A 20,584-nucleotide genomic window follows, 5' to 3' on the forward strand; every position below is an offset into this window, starting at 1 on the left:
AAAAAAACAATTGTTCTTACCATGTTTAAATTTATACATAATAATAATATTTTTATACGACGATACGTACACAACTTTTGATCCACCACTATTATTTATACGTTGTTAAAACTCGGTACCGGATCAATAGGGACGAAGGGTACAAACCGGTGCAATACTGGGACATGGTAATTTCGATCCGACTCAATAGAAACACTTAACAAGCTTATATATAACGGTTCCCGGCACCTGATAATTATGGTTTATACGCCAGCTTATTATAACGCACAACGTAGAGGTAATTTTAACTCGGTAACACGACCTGGTTTCTGAACGATTATTCATCGAGTATCTGTTCAACTCCTCACGCGAATTTCACAAGTTATTATTACAACTAACTATTTGAAATATAATCACATTTAAGCTTCGATATATATAACTATAGCGTTAAAAATAATAATACGATCTGGCATGCATTATATTAACAAATATTAGCCAATATAATAAACACATAAATATCAACAAAATATCAATTAATTTCCTTCGCAATCAACTTATGCATTTAATGTCGATAACCGCGGTACTGGAAAATTGAGATACACGTTTTGAGTTGATCACGGATAGAGGTTTTTAAAATTTTAAATCAGTGACAAATTATTGAACACAAAAAACCTAATGTGAACGCAGCTCGGTTTGATCAAAATAATATTATGTAAGGTTTTGTTAAAATTACCAGTCGCTTATTATAAACACTTCCTTATTTTTCTCTTTAATCACATTCGAGGTTTTTATATTTGATTTTTTCGTTAAAAATACTGAAGAACATATTATAAATAATTACCCACTGCTTTTGAAAACTTATGAAAATTCAAAATTATTGACGCACTGTATTTCATTTTTACATTTTTTAATATTTTAACAATTATTTTCCGAATATTCCATTATGTGTTTTAAATTGTATAGTTTAGGTGCGGTTTATATTAGCTGCGGTTTCGTTTCAAGTATAGTTAGAATTTTATTCTAGAGTAATACATACTCTATATTTTATTCATGTACTTTATGTTAATAGTTTTCAATATTTAGATGTATAATAAACTTTATTTAATTATTTTATAGTTTGAAATGTTGTAGATATAAATATTGTATTCTAATATACCATCATAACATTATCTTTTACATACAACCAAAGTCTGTAAATAATTTTTACAATATTTATGAGTGCTTTTTTAACTCCAAAACGAAAAATATGATTTTATTAAAATAACATTAATATTTAAAAGTTATCGACGTTTTCTTATTAAAATAAACAAAAAAGCTTTCATTGATACACATATTATAATACTGCATTACACTGTATATAATATATATATATATATATATATATATATATATACTAAAATATTGTCTGTGATTATATAGTGTTAAGATTCTATAGAAAAATAAATATAATATTGAATAATGTATTTTTAAATAAACACATGACATAATGTAATGTTTTAAAAAAAATAATAATAACAGAGAGCAGTATATATAAATTGGTGATGCGTGATAAAAATCAGCTAACCGACAACAGCTTCGAAGTACAAAATATGTGGAAGCCGGAAGATTGAAAAATAATACAAAACAATTTAAAATAATCACATCAGTGATTGAAACATGGAGTCGATTCAAAAATTAAAAAGCTATGTTTATTATAATATCTTAAATTTTATAAAAATTAATATATACCCATATATTTATTAAATAGTGTAAATAAAGCAAAGTTCTAATAAACTAATTTTATACAATATATATTGGGTTCACATTATTATACTTTACTTCTAAAAATATGAAACATATTATAATGAAGCGAAAAATCACTGTAATTATACATCATTTTATTATTGAATATTATATCGACAGGTGTAAGTAGATTTTTATAATAATTAAACGAATTTGTGTCGTCTATTTGGTTTTTCAATCAGAAATGAATTTAATATACATATGTGACAACGTAGATACATTTTTCAAATTAAGAATAAATCTACTCATAATAACTTATAGATCATAGCTGATAAATTCGACTGTTACACTGAGTAATGCGCTATTACAATATACGAACCGTAATAATACTTAAATAGGTATACATAATAATTATATTATGCACTTAGTAAAAAATTCCAATTTCCTAATGTGGTTATCATTGATCGACCGGTAACCTCAAAGTTCCTATAGTTTGTCCTTATGTCGTGGTGATGTGAATTCACATTCAACATTTTAATAATAAACTTTCCTTGGGGTCTTATTCGTGTTGCCATTTTATGCAATACATATATCATACTTTTGTTGATATTTTCTAGAGCAATGTTATAATTTATCATAGTCTCATTCAGCGAAATTACAGTCTTTGCACGAATATGTGACACTTGTGGTTTATATGATAGTATATCAAACGATTTTTATTGTTTGTTTCAGTATTTAATACTGCATTCAATTATACTGAACTACTTTGGTTTGATCTTTAATACCTAATACTTTGAAATACAATATTCGCTCTTAATCCGGACAAATCGAGCAGAGAGGTTACAGTAGTCCGTGTTAAAAGAAATCTAGATTAAGTGGCAACCAGACAAAGATAAAATAAAATTACCTATATAATTTAAATAACTATAATATTATAATATGTATTGAATCGTTTCGTTGTATTAATCCATTATTAAAGGGAAACCCAGGGTTAGCATACTCGGTGAATCACCCAGTATATAATATACATTATAACGCACTATATATAATAAGGACTCGATTGAAAAGTTAACTCGATACGTGGCTTAGTACTCGCAGTAGACAGTATTATACACATATACATATTGTGTGTATGTATATAATATGTATACAACATATATAATAATATATATATATATATTCTGCGTATATGAGCGGTTTTCGGCTAATGGGTTTCGTGTCCGTTCCATCCGCCGGTGTTAAGGATGACTGAACTCCGATGAGCGTCTATTTACGCCGAGATCGCGGGGACTAATGGTCGAGTCGGATTTTCGAAAATAAGAATCGTACCTGTATAATAATAACTACGCGATACGGCCAGTGTAATGCGGTAACACTCGCCATGGCGTTTTACCCGAAAACCCCACGAACGAATAGGGTGAAAAATGCGTATATGTATAGGTACACGGATACTGGTGTACTATTCTATTATTTATATGATAATAATATGCTCGAAATATTATTATATTATTATACCGCACGGAAGGTCGAGACGCGACTTGTTGCACGTCGGGCGACACGACAGCATTGCGGATTTGGTAATCCCTATAATATTATATTATCCGGACTTTTCGCGTGCACGTTATTACGGTCTTGTGCACAGATATCAAAAATTGAAGGCTCCGACGCGATAATCCAGTGACTTTATTATTCAACAAATAAAAAAAAAAAAAAAAAAACTATGTACAAATTCGATAAATGGACAAACAATTAAAATTAATTATCACTTTTTTTTTTTTATAAATAAAATACATAAAATAAATAAAACAATTTTTTTCGCTATACCTACTTACTAGACTTATGATCATAGTGTTCGGTCTTCGATTATTTCGTTTTTGCCAGTCGTCCTTAAAACTAAATCATATTATTTATGCACATTTATACATATATTGTCAACATTTGAAGTGGAAATATGTGTACGATCTTAATATGGTTATCTTCACACTCAGTGCCGGCGCTCGGTTTTTCACTGCCCAGTGCCAATTACCTATAATATGCCGCATTGCCGCCCTTAAATAATTTTTATACTTTTTATTTATAAACAATGCCACCCCTAAAATTCCAAAAAAATAGCAGCCCTGTGCGGTCCCACAGGTCACATATGCCTTCCGCCGGCACTGTTCACACTACCGTATTACAAATAACAATATTTTTAGTATAATATAAACACCATAAAATTGTTTATATATACCATGCTACTCAATTATTCTAATTGAAACGATTGTTGTTTTCGTGAAATAACAATATAAAGTTAGCAATATTGAATACTGGAAGGTGCCAAGAAACTATTTTGGAGCGAGTAGTGGATTCGAGTTAATAATATAGTTCAAGACGAAAAAGTCGACGATAAACGTAGGAATATACAAACGTGTTTGGCCCGCTTTTTAAGTCGTATCTGTGACGATAACACGATTATTAAATTTAAATTCAAATAATTTCTAATAGATATACCATTAATGTTTTTTTTATGATTATCCTTCAAATATTAATTAATTAGAGAATATCTTAATATACATGTTATATATTATTTGGTATTATTAGTGTAATATAATAAGTAAATCTTCGTATTAAAAATCAATTTAAATAAATTATTCTTTATCTTGCTTTGCCATTATGTTAAAATACCGTCTATTTAAATAATATAAAGAATATTGATTTTCAAAATCCTATCATCTGAAGAATTATTTCTCATGGATTTACGGGTGTCGGTACCTATATTATACAAATTGATTCATTGAGGATGATCATCTCTTTATTTTTTATTCAACAGCGCAGTTATTTAAAATTATATTTTTAAATTTTTTAAATATACCTATATAAAAATTATATTTTAAATCAAAAATTACTTAAAAGATGTTTTGTGAAAATACAAAACTTCTGTATTTTAAATGTAAACCCTGCTTAACTGCTGTAAAATATTAAAAGGGTAAATTTTCTGGAAAATTGTCCATATCAAAATCATTTCAACAAGCAGTAACCTTTTGAGTTATTAAACATTTTAAGTACAAATTATCATAGATGCATTGAAATTAGAAGATTTCGTGACTACATAATATGGTTATTTTAAAAGTTCATATGAATCTATTAAATTTAGTTATTTATAAAAATGGTCCAAGTATAATAAATACTACCATCAACATTGCATATATTTATGTATTTATATTAAACCATTTTTAAGGAATTTTATCCTTAATATAAATATTTTAATAACCAAGATAGTACTAGTTAATTTTTTAATTAAGTACATAAAAATGTTAAAAGTCATTATAGACTAAATAATTTACAATAAAAATGTCGATTCTCATTTTAAAAACAGAAGTTTGTACAAAAAATCAGAATATTAATAAATTGATAGCTGATGGAAATACGACCTGTTTGTGTGACCAAGAGTAAAGAATGTCCCGCTTACTTGTATGCCCAGACTGTACAAACACATGTTCCAGAAAGGCCTTATATAGGCAAATCAAAAAGCCATTGGCATAGCCCAATACTGGCAAAATGTATTTAGGTAACATTCACATCATCACCCAAGACATTACCAGAACAAACTGCGATTATAATATTATTTATACAACATTATATTAATACATGTTACTATGTATATTATTGTTATCATCATAATGTTATTTTAGTGGTTTATTATTATTTATACTTATGTCTGATACAAATGAATATATATTATATTAAATGAAAATAATTCTGAGCATGTTTTGTGAAATGGAAATTATATATATTATATTATATATACTTAGCTATATAATCATTTGAGTGTTAAAAAACGTTTATTTATATACTGCTCTTAATAACTCTCTTTATACCTAACTCAAATTAATAATAATTAGATACATCAGCTAGAGTCTTATTTAATTTGAACATATAAATAAATTTTAAATGTCTTTATTTGACTAATTTATGTTGGTGCCATATCCATAATACATCAATATGATGATAAAATATTTTCAAACGAGTTGTTTTCAAGATTAATAAAACATTAAAATGTATTGTTTAGATTGAAATAAACATTATTTCGCAGTGTCGCTTCGAAAAAAAGAGAATCTAGATTTTTTTATGCTCTTATAAAAAAATAAACCTTTTGTAGTCAACAACATAATGGAAAAGGTAAATATTTAATCTTTTGACGTTGTACTTTTATTTGGTTAATGGAACATTAATATTTTTCATAAATTCGTTCAAAAGTTTTGGTTCATGTAGTTTACTGTGTATGTGCCTTGAAATGCATTTCATTATTTGTGTAGGTACAATATACGTAAATTACTAATATATATGAGTTAAATATCAAAACCAAATTTAACCCTACACTGCATGACATTTTTTTTTTGTAAAAAAATATTTGTGGTATATATAATTCTATTCAATAACTCAATAATCATGTTTCAAATAATTGTTATCTAGTATTCTGTATTTACTATTTATTTTGTTTATATTTTTAAATAAAACCATTTATTTAAAACTTTAATATCGTAAATATTAATAAAATTAGTAACTGGGAAAAGAAATCATTCATGTTTTTTTTTCTCTAATTGATGAAGGTATACCTTTTAGTTAACATAGTTTTGAAGGAAACCTTAATATTTATAAATAACAATTTGAAAGATTTTTATTTTTATTTGTTACTATGTTTGAATTAAATTGTTAACATACCTAAATTTGAATTAATTATAATTTATCAATCATACTAAAAATTTAAAGCACAATGGCCAAATGCACTTAACTGCCGAATTAGTTTAATGTATCGAATATTAACAATAGCACATAAATAACATTACATGTGGTATATATCTTATAAACCCAAAATCCGAGCTGAATGTTTTTGGTGAAAACTTTCATAAATTGTAAATTTTCTGAATTTGAAATGAAATTAATCAGAGATGAAAAAACCTGGAATTTATAGTTTTTAATTGTATTAGAGGAAAATGGAAATAAATTAATTAATATAATTGAAAATTAAAACTGTTATGTTATAAGATATTAATTCAATGTAAAATGAAAGTATTTTTTTTGATAATAATTTGATTACGAAAAAATATTATTATACATTTAATTCTATAGGCAACACGTTATTTTAAACATTTTAAAAATTAATTGAGATAAATAATTATTAATTGAAATAAAATATAATTATATTATTATTAATATAATTGAATATTATTGATCAATAATTATGTTTGTATTACTATTATATAGGTACATAAAACACATAGAACGTACTTATATTTTTATTAATAAGATGTCGTTTAACATAAACATTGAATTCTTACAGTTTAAACGTTCTCATTGTATGCAAATAATATATAATATAATTTCAGGGCTAAAGTAAATCCAAAAAGTTATAAAAAGAACGGTTTCACATATCAATTAAAAATGTAATTTAATTTTTGTTTGAATATTTTTTAGGGATGTTATTCCATAATGCTCATTTTACGCGTAATAAATAACTCCAGTAATTTATTATTATCTATATCGAGATGGAAAATATTAAAAGAACACCGGGGAGAGAGAAAATCCACAATAGTTTTTATCATCCAATCAAAACTCGTCAAAAAAATCGTCTTTGCCGCCGCATAATCTTTTACCTTCTTATACCTTGATCTTATATTTTAGTACGCGTTTCTTTCGCTGTCGGTAAAATCAGTACTAAAAAAAAGGCCCAACTTATAAGTCGTTTTAAATCTTATTACATTTTCCTATTTAATTTTGTATATTAACTTTAAATATTATCTTATAAACCAAAAATTGTGATAAAAACTTGGAAACCTATTTATTTAATAAATATTCTTAAAAACTTAATAGAAATTTACAAAATAGGTTAATAATACAACACCAAATAAAAATACTGTACACATTTGTAGGCACTAGTTAAGGTTAGAAAATATATATAAGTATTAAGTACAATTTCAATTTTACAATATATGTGAATTTTTCTCATCGATAATCGCACTATTCAGTTCTTCAAATTACTTTATTACTTAACTAATTTTACATCAATTACAGTTTAATTAAATAATTAATTTAAAATTTGACGATAAATTAAGTGGAAATCCAAAAGAAAATGCAATGAAACATTATAAGAGATTGGACATATATAACAGTAATAATAATCACGTCATAATAAATTAATATTACGAAAATTAATTTTTATTGTTGTATTTTTATTTGTTATGTAAGTGTACTAAATAATATTACTAATTTGAAATTTTCAGTAGAAAGAAAACATAATTGATTTCATAAGATTTTATTTATCAATAAATAAACAAAATTGATGAACAACGATTGTATAAGTGTTTTAGACGCTTTTTATGTTACAAACCCGATGTAGTGTAAATTCTATGTAGATTGTATTTGGATATGAAAATTGTAAAAAAAATAATCATTTATTCTTTTCCCAAGAAATAAGAAAAAAAACAATAAAAAGAAAATAAAGATTGAAAATAAACAGATGATTCTATATAGTCATTACGCATATAAATTATAATGGCCTTTTTTCTCAGAATCGTTTTTGAAGTTCGATGAATAATTGCTTTTAAATTTAATAAGCAGCTCATAATAATAATATATATCATGTCACAAAATGCATCTACTCAAAATGTAATTAAGCTGTAACTAAATTTCGATCGTATATAGAGTAGACTATAGATGTTTTAAGAGTAGTATAGGTAGTATTGAAAATTATTTTCCATATTTACTTACCATAATAAAATTAATAATAAAAATGAAAATTAGTAGTTTTAAAAATATAACAATATATATAGTTAGAAAACGCTTTCATGCCACGTATTGCTTTTTTTTATATTGAACTGCATACACTATCTAATAAGTGATTTTTTTCAAAATCGACTTATTCAATTGAAAACTGTATACAATCTATAATTATGTAAAGGTGACGTTATAAAGTTTGATTAACTTCAAAATATGTGAGGTAATTTTCAATTATATGTAGGAATGTACTTTTATTTCATTGTAATTAGTAATAAAATACCTAACATAATAAGAGAACATCGTACCAATATCTGTAGCTAACAAATATGTCACATAAAAATTAAATAATAGAAAAAAAATAATTTTATTTTTAGTACTCACCTCAAAGTTTAGAATGCCGTTTCTTTCGTGATCCAATGATTGGAAGACATAATGAGCGTATTGACTTACGTTGGCTGCGAAAAAATAAAAACACAATATAAATACAAATACAATATAAGCATATTTGGGTTTTTCTGTAGAACGTTACCTCCTTGAGGAAAAAATTGTGAGTAAATGCCACGGAACGCGTCTTCTTTGATAAGTCCGGTCGGGCATTCTGTCTTGAAATTGCGGTAAATTTTTTTGATTTCCGATTCCGTGAAACCCGTGGTTCGACAAAAATATTGTACGCTTTCGGGTCTGTATCTGGGCGGTGTTTCCAAATCATCAAATTCGGAATCTAAATCGGAAAACGTCGTCATAATAAGATTAATAAAACATATTTATATTATTGGTGGACCGATTTTACATTTGCGGAACAATATCGTGTGATATATTATACAGTGAGTATAATTTATGCCGTGCAAGCTAAAATGGTAATAATTTCGACGTGAACTAAAAGCGGTGTAAAACATGCTGAAACAGTGTATTTTATTATAAATTGACACTTGACCTTACCGTCGCTCTGAGACGCCGGTACACAAATTACGACTATACTTAACAGTCTATAATATTGAAAAAAGCGGGAGGCGTACCCGACTCGACCCGACCCGACGCTGATCAACGACCCCGGCCCTAAAGCGACTTGTGTTTAAGTTGTTTTTTTTAGTTTTTTGCATCGCTGCGATATTCGGTTCGGCGAAAAAAAGGAGGAACAAAAAAAGAAATCTTACGATATCGAAAAATGAACTTTTTGTGATTTCGCTGCGTCTGCGTCCTTTCAATTATTATAGTAACCAAACAATCTTCGTAATAGGCCAGTACTGTTCGATGGTTTTTAAGTGTGCCAAGACGTAACAACTTAATCTGCACTAGTAAGCCACTGCTTAGCTGTTGTAATAAGTGGTTATAGAAATGTAGAATTTCTTTTTTTTTCGTTTGTTTTTCTCATAGTATAAACCACGTCGAATATTATATGGACTTCGAGGATTCAAATCAATCAATATAATAATATATTAATATTTATTTACGTAGTAAATGGTGTAGTTTTATATTTTCGCGATTTAAATGTGTACCTTTTTTTATTATTTTATGAGTTTAAACGTTATTGGTCAGAGTTATTACGGTCGTAACATTATACAAACGCTAAACAAATATTATAGCCTAAACGAGTGGTCATAAAAATCATAAACGATTATTTTTTTTTTATTTATTATTATTATTATTATTATTATTCGGTATAAAATAGTAAATATTGGAACTTATAATATGTAGTTAGTTTGTTTATCAACTTAATTTAATTTTGACTTGTTGGGGATAAACAACAACAAATATTTAACAAAATACTTGTACTGTTCTAATTATGGATGTAATTTTAATTGGATTAACATAATAAATACACCAAAATATAAAATATACGAACGCTAAAAACATTAATGAACGTATTTAACACAACAAAATATTAAAACCTTCTCATATAATGTAGGAAACTATTATGGTATTGTACAATAATATTATTTACGGGTATGAAAGGGTGTTGGATATAATTAATTTATTAACTGAATTGTATACCACTTCTGTGATATCAGAACTACCACATCGGTTAACGTACATCAATGATAATAATAACAATCATAATAAAGATAAAACTATGACCACTTTTGACGAAAAACCATCGGATTTTGTTGTCTTATTAGAGCAAGAGTTTTTAAATTACATATTTTTTGTCAATATTACATGCACTTACATATTATTATAATTATTATTGAATGGTATCTACTGTACAATACCGACTCAAATTAAAATTAGGACATAATCACACAAAGGACATCATTTCATGTCAAAGTCGATATTAAATTTAGTGCAAAATCAATTATAATTATTATACACCGCATATAGACACATACACCACGTGTAATGGGCATCAACATAATGTATCGTCCATATGCAAGTTAATGTGGTTTAAATGTGATAATATATTCTTCGGATATCCTATTAGGATTACCGATTACGTCGGGAAATCTAGTTAAAATATATTCATTAGAAACGCTCCGTCTAATAATACATGGAAGACTCAGCAGGATGCATTATAGAATATAAATCGATATGCAGAATATAAATGAGTATAGTTTACAATGATCTATTGAAAAAAAAATATGAAATCTGTGATGTTAACAAAAAACAATTTGCAAAAATTTATTCAGTAAATGAAAACAATTTACGCTCAAGAACTTACGTGTGGAATAGTTCAGTGAAGGAGTAAAAATTTACTTCGTATAGTCGATTAGAAAATATTTGGATTTACGAATGAGCATAAATTCAAGTGTAGAATCAATAAATTTTATGTTGGTAGTTTGATTAGCTTATTTAGTTTATTATTTTGTTGGTTTGAAAATAATTTGTACAAAAATGCATATTGCAGACTTAAAATGTTTTTACGTAAGAAAATCAAACTATGTAATAGTACTGTAATTAGTTGATATTATAAAAACTTTAAAATTAAGTAGGGAGTATTTTTCTTAAGTTTCGCGTTTATACATAATAGTTTCATAATTTAATTTAAAGGTTAATTTAAGCGAACTCAACTTATATAGTAATATTGTATCACATGCTAATACAATCTGAAACTTATTACATAAGTTTAAAAATTATTTTTTTTTTTTAAACCTTTATGAATATTAAGAACAGATTATTTTTAGCTAACATTAAGTCTTGAATAATTTATAACAAGTAGATGAAACATTTTAGAGAACCAAGTTTTCAGTACCCACCATACTTATAAACGATTAAACACTCTGAATTTAAAAACAACAATATGTATCATAAATTATTTACGGCAATAACAAAAAAGAAAATTATTATTAAAATAATTACATTTTAATCACTCTGTAACATGTTAAAATAAGACGAAAGTTGAACTTTTTCATACTATTTTCTATGTCGTACCCACGAGAAACAGGTCTGCCGCGGTAGAGATTCTATATTAGGTTACAAAAGCACTCGATCTAAAGTAAAGATTACAGTAGGAGCTTTGCAAGGGCGGTCAACGTCTAAATTACAAAGTGGACCGTGCAGATGACACGCGATGACACTACGGCATGCAAGGGCAACGGATATTAGAATTCGTGCAGAGAAGGTTAGCGATCAAGGATCGGTCAAAGGAAATCTCGCGATCGTCGACCGACGGCGTAAGTCACTGCCCTGTGGTCGATACGACGAGATGACCGTAAGGCGAGAAAGCGGGCTCCGAAGTCGGGCGAGCGTTGTCGTCCGTCGCGCGAGATCTCTCAAAGTCGAACTTCACTCCTGAAGTTTTCGACCGGATCGCCCGACACGGCAGACGACGTAGCCGCGTCGAGCGTGCCGCACATGCGGGAGGGATTTGTGCGCGGGTGGGCGCGGTCGGAGTGCGTGGGCTGACGAGACTGACCTAAAGAGAACTTGACGCCGGTCCACGCCTGCCGGATGAAGTTGTACACCCGCCGGTAGAGCGGCCGGGCGGACGAGGACGGCGACGGCGGCGGCGGCGACGACGGCGACTGGCCCCGGTGGTGGTGATGGTTGTGGTGATAGTAGGACGTCTTGTCCGCGATGTGGTGGTGAATGTTGTGCCGGCGCTGCGGGTGCGCGCGGCCGCGGTAGAAGACGCTGTTGTGGTGGTAGTGGTGCAGGTAGTGGTGATGGTGCAGCAGGTTGGCGGCTGTCGACTGCGGCTGCAGGTGATGGTGGTGATGGTGATGATGGTAGTGCCCGGTGCCAGCGATAGCGGTACGGCCGGCACTGCTGTTCACCATGACAGCGGCCGCCCGCAGCGTGTGCGGCCGCGCCGAGCGCGCGTCCACGTCGTCGTCATCGTAGTACCGGTCGTCGAACGCGTCCGGCCACTCCAAGTCCTCGAAGCCGATCGTCTTTCACGCCGGGCTGCACGATCGCCGCGCGGCCGCCCGCCGTCGCGTCACCGACGGACCCGACCCCCGCCGTCGCTGTGTTCCCGTTCGGTGACCGTGCGCCGTACTATACCTGGTTACCGGTATGTAAACGACGTCACACGCCGCCCCGCGCCAGTCGTTCCGTGTCCGCGTCGACGCTAATCGCACAAGACGACAATAAACACACATAATATTATTATAATAATGATCGTAAAGGTCGTGTGTGTGTGTGTGTGTGTGTGTGTGTGTGTGTGTGTGTGTGTGTGTGTGTGTGTGTGTGTGTGTGTGTGTGTGTGTGTGTGTGTGTGTGGGGAGAGTTTATATTTATCATCATTATAACCTTTCGACTCGACCGGTCGATTACGATTGATTTAACCACAGTCGCGAAATGACTTTTTGGTCGATTTAAAAACGGTCCGTATCGAATTCACATTAAAAATATTTACGAATATTACGTGGTTTTACGTATAAAATAATATTGTTTTACTGTACGCGTTTTTGAATGCGAGTAACCCAATATTATAATAATTGGCAATAGGTACCATAATTATTTATGCTATGTGATAGAACAGTAGTAATACCTTTATTATATAGATAGACGCGAAGTCGAATATATTATTCGTTAGCTATTACTTAATGAGTTTGTGTTCACTTGACATAACTCGAGTTTCGTATCTTCATTAACCACCTTTGATTAATTGTCGTACAACAGTGTCATTTTGATTATAAAGGGGTATTGAACTATATTTTTTGAGCCTATTAGAGATTAAAAATGTCGGCCCGTGTAAGAACGTTATTAGATCTGATGACATATAATATATTTTTTTAATTTCTAACGGTGAATTGAATGTGGTTTTTATTTGTTCAAATTAAGTTTTTTGATTTTGGCTTTACTTTGCTTTCACTTTTGTGTAAACATTTACCTTATATTTTGATGGCCAGCGAAATCAAATTTAACTATAAGCTCAATAGAAGTAACTGACTAGTAATTATTATATAAGTAATATATTTATATTAAACATACAATTTATAATTGTTTCCCCAAGTATGCAATAAAAATAGTGAGAATAATGAATCAGAAGTATAAAAGAACTTCCAAAGTATGTAAGTATAGTAAAACGTCGTTTACAAAATTGTAACACTTAATTAAAATGTGTATCTCATCAATACATTGAAAATCATTAATTTCATAGCTCTGATTATAAAATATAAATTTTAATAATATTAAGTATGCGGTTTGCGTGTTTATAGTGTTGTTAACAACGTGTAAAACCAAATATTGAATGATGTGCAGTCATCTATTATAACATAATGGTTTTTATCGGCTGTTCTAATTACGTACTTTCATTATTTAAAAATATTTTTAACATTGCAATTATTATAATATAGTAGATTATTTTAATAATATGATATTTTTGTATATTTTTATCTATTCCTACTAACTTAGTAATAATTATTATTAAATTAAAAATTAAAAATACTATACTAAATAATAAAACAGTATTATATTTTTTATAAGTACCTACCAATTATATAATGATTGATTAGCTATTTTTTATTTAAATTTGACAAGAACTACAAAAGTAATCACCAAAATGGGTGGCGAACCGAAAAAAAGGTCGAAGACCTACAAGCACTGGTAACTGTAACTTTGGCGGGGAAACAAAAATGCTTTTTTTTTTGCGAAAACAATGCATGCATTCTTTTATTACTTATACATTTCATGTGACACTCACATTAAATTGGAAAACTGCATTGTTCAATATTATAAACCCGGAACTACTCTTCAATTCCAATAAAAAAATCAATAAATTTTAAGTGAAGTTGGTTACGATATCCGAACAAAAATAAGAAACGATGCAGTAAGTTAATATATTTTTCGTAGATAAAAAAAAAAAAACAATTTTCCCATCTAATCCATCATATTTTAATTGAATTTCCTCGAATAATTTCCCGAGTTTAATTATCAATATTAATTTACATTTTATACATTTAAAGTAACTGAAATCGGACAATAATATAATAATAATAACATTTATAATAATTGGTCCCTTTAAATTTCGTTTGTAGTTTTTTAATTAAATTTTGAAGACAAAAAAATTACGTTTTTGTGAAACTAAACATTAAATTCAAAAATATAAATGAAAAACACTTGCCTCTCGCCTCTACTACATTGCATTCCATAACAAAAAGCACAGGCACAATCGCTGTTAGTTGTTATAAAGTCATGTTAAAGTAATATTAAATGTATCGATAGACACTGAAATCTACAAAAAACATGTATTATTAATGAAACATGATTTCCCCGAAATAATGGCCCATGTTGAATGAATTCTTATAATGATCGATCTTAAGTGCAGTCCTAAACAGTAAAAAACTCCAAAAGCTAATCAAAACTGTATGAGTGAGATCGAAATGTTCTTAATACTTTATGCATTTATGTAAATATGTGGTATGTATTTGTCTATCTGAACGTATTAAGTGTTTTCGATCATCGGAATACCGTTGATAATGAATTGATACACTTTTTCGTTGTGATAACGTTTAAAATTCAAGCAAAACAATAAAAACGTATTAATTTATCATAGCGAAACCTCATACCGTACAAAAATCATTTAAACATTACCCATGTATGTAGTAAATACCTATAGGTAAATGTAAACTACATAGATACAGCCAAATATATTTAAAAATGAATGTATATTTGAATATAATAATGCGTCACTATTGTCCCGTTATAGTGTTTTTTGAAGAGGTAAATATGAGAAATATATATTAAATATTTTCAAAGTTTCATCCGTTTGAAGAAAACTAGAATTTTTATGTTTTTGATTTTATAACGCGGTACACGTACAAGTGATTTTTCAGCGTAAGTTTCGCCGTGAATTTTTACTCATTTTTTTTTTACATGAAAACAACATTCATTAATCATTGTGGTGTCCAAACAGTTGAACAATTATAATTATAGCCACATAACTCTTGAAGATAAGTTTGTGTAAAAGAAAAAAGACACATTAAGACTAATCTGTTAATTTTTTTTTTTATCATAACGCAAGACTTCTCGTTATCAAAGTTACTCTCTTTTACAAATGACACCTTCTTTCCACTTCTAGTATATACGTATACAATTAATAATATAGAAATAGTATTCGTATAAAAATTATAAAACACAATTAATTGTAATGTGAAAATATTAAAACTATTAAAAAACAATTAATTATGTACAATTCTCCAGTATAATTATATTTACCTTATTGATTGGTATTTCATATTATTGAATGACTTTATTTTTCATCAAAACTTTAAGTGATAAATTATTTTAGACATTTCAAACGTTTATATTAAAAGTTATTTGTGTGTGCACACTCTTTACGATTTCTTCTCTAAACATAATTTACTCACCAAACAATAAAGCGATTAAATGTAATGGTTTTACTGTTATAACTTTGTACAATCCATTTTACGCATTGCATTTGAAAACGCCATAAAAATATGAAAGTAATTAAAATACAATATTAATTATGTTTTGTTACTACCACGAAAACATATTTTACAAAAATCAAAACTGATAGTTTTTCACATATGATAGATAGTAACTATTTGAACTTATTGCATAGTATATTGTAGTACATATAAGTTGATTATAATTTTGGTTAAGCAATACAATTATTTTCATAGAATAACTTTCAAAATATCAAGTTTTTAAAGACATTAATAAACATTTTGATTTGAAGAATTTTTTATTAAAATATTGTTATTTTAGTTTCTGAACGAAAAGATAAATGTATTGTTTTATGGTGAAATATTTATTTTTTTAGTTATTTCATTTATAGACATCTTTTTAGTAAATTAACAATTGATAGTTTTTATAATGCAAAATTGAATTTAGTTGACCTTTTGGGATGGTGGGACACAAACCTGTTTGTTTATAAAAACGATTTATTTATAACATGATTCTTTAAATTTTTTACAGTTATTAAAAAAAAAAACCAATATAATTTTCACAATTTGTTTTTAAGCATTTTAATAACAAATATTGACGGAACTTAATTTAAATACGTAAACTATTTTGTTGATAAAAAAGTCTTTATTAACCTTAGATTTTAAAACTTAATACAAGGTAACTTGTATGATTTCTTTAAAATAATTTTAAAATAAGTTTTCGTAAAATAACATAAATCATTTTATTACTTTAAAATCAAATTTGAACGAAATTCAAACAAATCAAGAATTATTTTGTAGTCAGACTACATCCTCTCAGAATCGTTTCATCACATACTTAGAATTACCATTGAATTAAAATATAACATATCCATTGCAGTAACTTATTCAGCACTCGAATCTTACTAAATACAAAAAAACAATTTCTATGGTTTATTAAATTACTATTTAAACAAATTTTATGTATCAAACATATAATTCAGTCATAAATATAATAATATTATAAAGTATAGGTATAGGCATTCAAGGTACTCCTCCTTAAAGTAAAATAACTTTTTGCTTTTATTTATTTTATATTTAGTCTCAACGAAAGTATTTGCATATTATGTCTAATTTATACAAATGCTGAAGATAAAAAGCTGTAAAACCTTTGTAACTAAACGTCTATGGCTGTAAAAACTAAACAGTTTGTATAAAATTATAGATAAAACATATATTTTAGAGTACTCGTATCGTTTGTTTAATGCGTATATGTGTCATTAATAATTCTATTTTTATAGTAGGCGATAAAGTTATACAACGATAAAAATTATAACTGATATTATCTCAATATACATTCTGGTGGTCTTTTTTACTTTTTTTTTATTGAGTCATTATTATTATTAGATTCACATTTTTGCGAAATATTTTTTAATTATTAAAAATAATGTTAAAAGAGTTTCATTTTGACTATGTGCTATGTAGCGTAATCGTGCCGTTTCATAGAAAGTAAATAAAGTGTATTTTTAAAATAACAATTTTTGGTTTTTTTTTTTTTTTTGTAAGTTTCTTTATAAGTGTGAAGAAAGTATACCAGAAAAGTACATGAAACGTTGAAGAATTGTAAACTATTATAGTTCTAACCGAGATCAGCTCATAAACGTATTTAGAAAGTGATGATTTATCATTTCTTTCATCTTTACTATCTTAATAAACCTTTATCCTGGAATCTAGACCATATAGCCATTTTATTTCAAAGATGAGATAACATTTTCTTCAAGTGACCATTTATTCAAAAAAAAAAAAATTAACTTTTACCTAAAATAACACTTACTTTCAGTAGAAACATACTATTTATTAAACAACAAACGAAGTATACACTTATTAGTTATTTAGTCAAATATTTTAGATAATTATTAACGTTTACATTTCTATATATTTCATTAAAAATAATATATTACTATGTCCTATTTTCTATTTATTATCTGAACCATATTTTTTTTTTTTATTATTATTATAAACAATTAACTGTCATCTTAGTGAGCCACTTAGGCTTATAATATTATTTTTATGATTTTAACGTACAAATCCCCTTGACCTAATTTATTAGAACTTTCGATTTAGACTAGAATATTGTTGCTTGAAGACCATGTATTTTTAATTAAAATATTTTCCTAAGATGAATTTAATTTAAAACGTTTTGTCTCGCATTTTGTATATAATTATCTTTTGTTTTTAAACCTAAACTATATTTTACAAATTTACTTAAGCCAATGGTTTGAAAAATAATAAAACCATTATTATTTTAAACAAATTTAAAAAAAATAATCTTTATTTCTACCGCATTCAAGTTTTCGTGGCATTAAATTTACGAGTTGAATTTGTCACGTAAACAATCTTAGTGCAAATATTTTGTTAGACTGACAGAAGAGGCTAAAACAATCGTAAGGATAACGCACGTGCAAGCTAACCTTACCTGAACCATTTAGCAGTATAGTTAATACCAAAGGGCTCTATTTGATCCGTGACTTAAGTTTTTATATTTTAGGGTGCTCCAAATCCTAAACGGTTTAGAACGAGACAGAATCTGTGCACATTTTTTCTATACATAAGTAAAATGAAAGTGTTGACAAATTTACAATGAGATTGTTTAGTTATTTAATTATTCATTACACACACACACTTCTGTTTTGTTTGCACGCAAACAAAGAGAATAGATTTCTTTTGTCATTTGGAGTCGTCAAAAATAAGTTAAGTCTAAAAAGTAAAAAAGGTAAAAATGATAAGATATTATTGTGAGTAACTCAGTCATGACGAAGATTATTACAAACCACCAGAAAAAATTAGAAAAATACTTTTTTTTTATCTGTAATCAACATGTCCATGTTTTGTCAGACGTAAAACGATGTATATAACCATTAAAAATATTTTAAATGTATGATAAAATTAAAATTGTTAAGCTTATTAAATAGTACAATATAATTATTTAGATTTGCGCAAAATGCAACAAATAATGCAATTTCATAATTTATACTGCAAATAATGAATGTACAACATTTAAACGAGCATTGCAATATTGTGTTTAATTATCTTTTATTTTTTTTTTAATTATTTTATGAAAATAGTTTATTACTTTTATTTGGTTTTTAATATTTAATATTCATAATCTAAAAACATTCTTCAAAACAGCATTTGCAAGTGTGACATAAATATATTATAACATGACATCATAGTATCTACTTGGTACATTGATTTTTTTTTTTTTTTTTTTTTAAAGACGAGCATTATTTGAGTTTATTTAACGAATTCAAAATCAGGAACTGTAGACTTTCAATGTTACCAACTGATTTTTATATCAGATATCTACTGAAAAACAAATAATACTTGTTAGAGACGTTAAACAGCCGATTTCTCGTGTAATTCGCTGTGTGGAACACTGGAGTTCAGGATATTTTACTTTAAGTGAAAGGGGAAGAAAAAATATAGTTTTGCATCTAGAATATATTTCTCTCTGGCATCCCACTATAAATATATACTATATAATATACTCACAACTTTTACTTATTAGATTATCTGTTGAACAGTTGTCGTTGGTATCATTTTACTTATACGAACTGTAATACATATTTAATAGATTCTCTTAGAACTACTAAAATATTGTGTATTTATTGTATGGTTTATTATAGTCAGAAGCATTTAACATTGATATACATCATGAGTTTAAAATATGCAACTAAGTAAATGGTACTTATACACGTGGACGTTAACCTATAGATAAATATTCTTTCCAGGAAATCAAAAACAATAAAGTGTAATCATACAATTTATTTTTCGTAAACTTAACATCAAAAGTGACATTGTTAGTGGTCTAATATATGGCTTACAAAATATGTAAAACATATCTTAAACAATACCCACAAGCAGTCTAAGAAAGACAGAAAAAATCAATATATTTTATTTCTCTATTCTATGTATAATAAAGATAATGGTATTTACAATAACAAATTTTATGACAATAATAATATAGATATTTTAGAAACAAATTGTACATCAGTACTATAACGTGTATATGGACTATAGAGATTCATTCATCGTGAAGGAGAGCCACCAGCGCGGATCCCGGACTCAAAAGTCGTACTTAGCCTTGTTCATATTTATGGTAGTGAAAGCAGTACACTTATAAATTGTGATTGATCTATCAACGGAATTATTTCTCTCGGCCATGGACCGCTTCACTGCGCTCCGTAAAATGCATTTATACGAACTGCGACACAAATATTATGTTGGTGCCTAGACTATAGACTATAGAGTTTAGATTCTATATAGACTCAAAAAGTAATGAATCGTGTAATTAGTTA

General features: G+C 28.0%; 1 protein-coding gene across 2 annotated transcripts in view; it reads right to left on the bottom strand.

Annotated features, from left to right (window-relative positions):
* Positions 1–20,584, bottom strand: part of LOC114122983 (Kv channel-interacting protein 1-like) — a 122,548-nt gene that overhangs the window by 58,848 nt on the left and 43,116 nt on the right. For both annotated transcript variants that reach the window (XM_050199112.1, XM_050199111.1), the window contains exons 2-4: positions 12,308–12,964; positions 8,987–9,178; positions 8,839–8,912 (exon numbers count right to left, since the gene is read on the bottom strand). In XM_050199112.1, the coding sequence (XP_050055069.1) occupies positions 8,839–8,912; positions 8,987–9,178; positions 12,308–12,671 (630 nt within the window). In that variant the 5' untranslated portion in view covers positions 12,672–12,964. The remainder of the gene's footprint in view (positions 1–8,838; positions 8,913–8,986; positions 9,179–12,307; positions 12,965–20,584) is intronic.

This window comes from Aphis gossypii, chromosome 2 (genome assembly GCF_020184175.1).
Source record: "Aphis gossypii isolate Hap1 chromosome 2, ASM2018417v2, whole genome shotgun sequence".
NCBI lineage: Eukaryota > Metazoa > Arthropoda > Insecta > Hemiptera > Aphididae > Aphis > Aphis gossypii.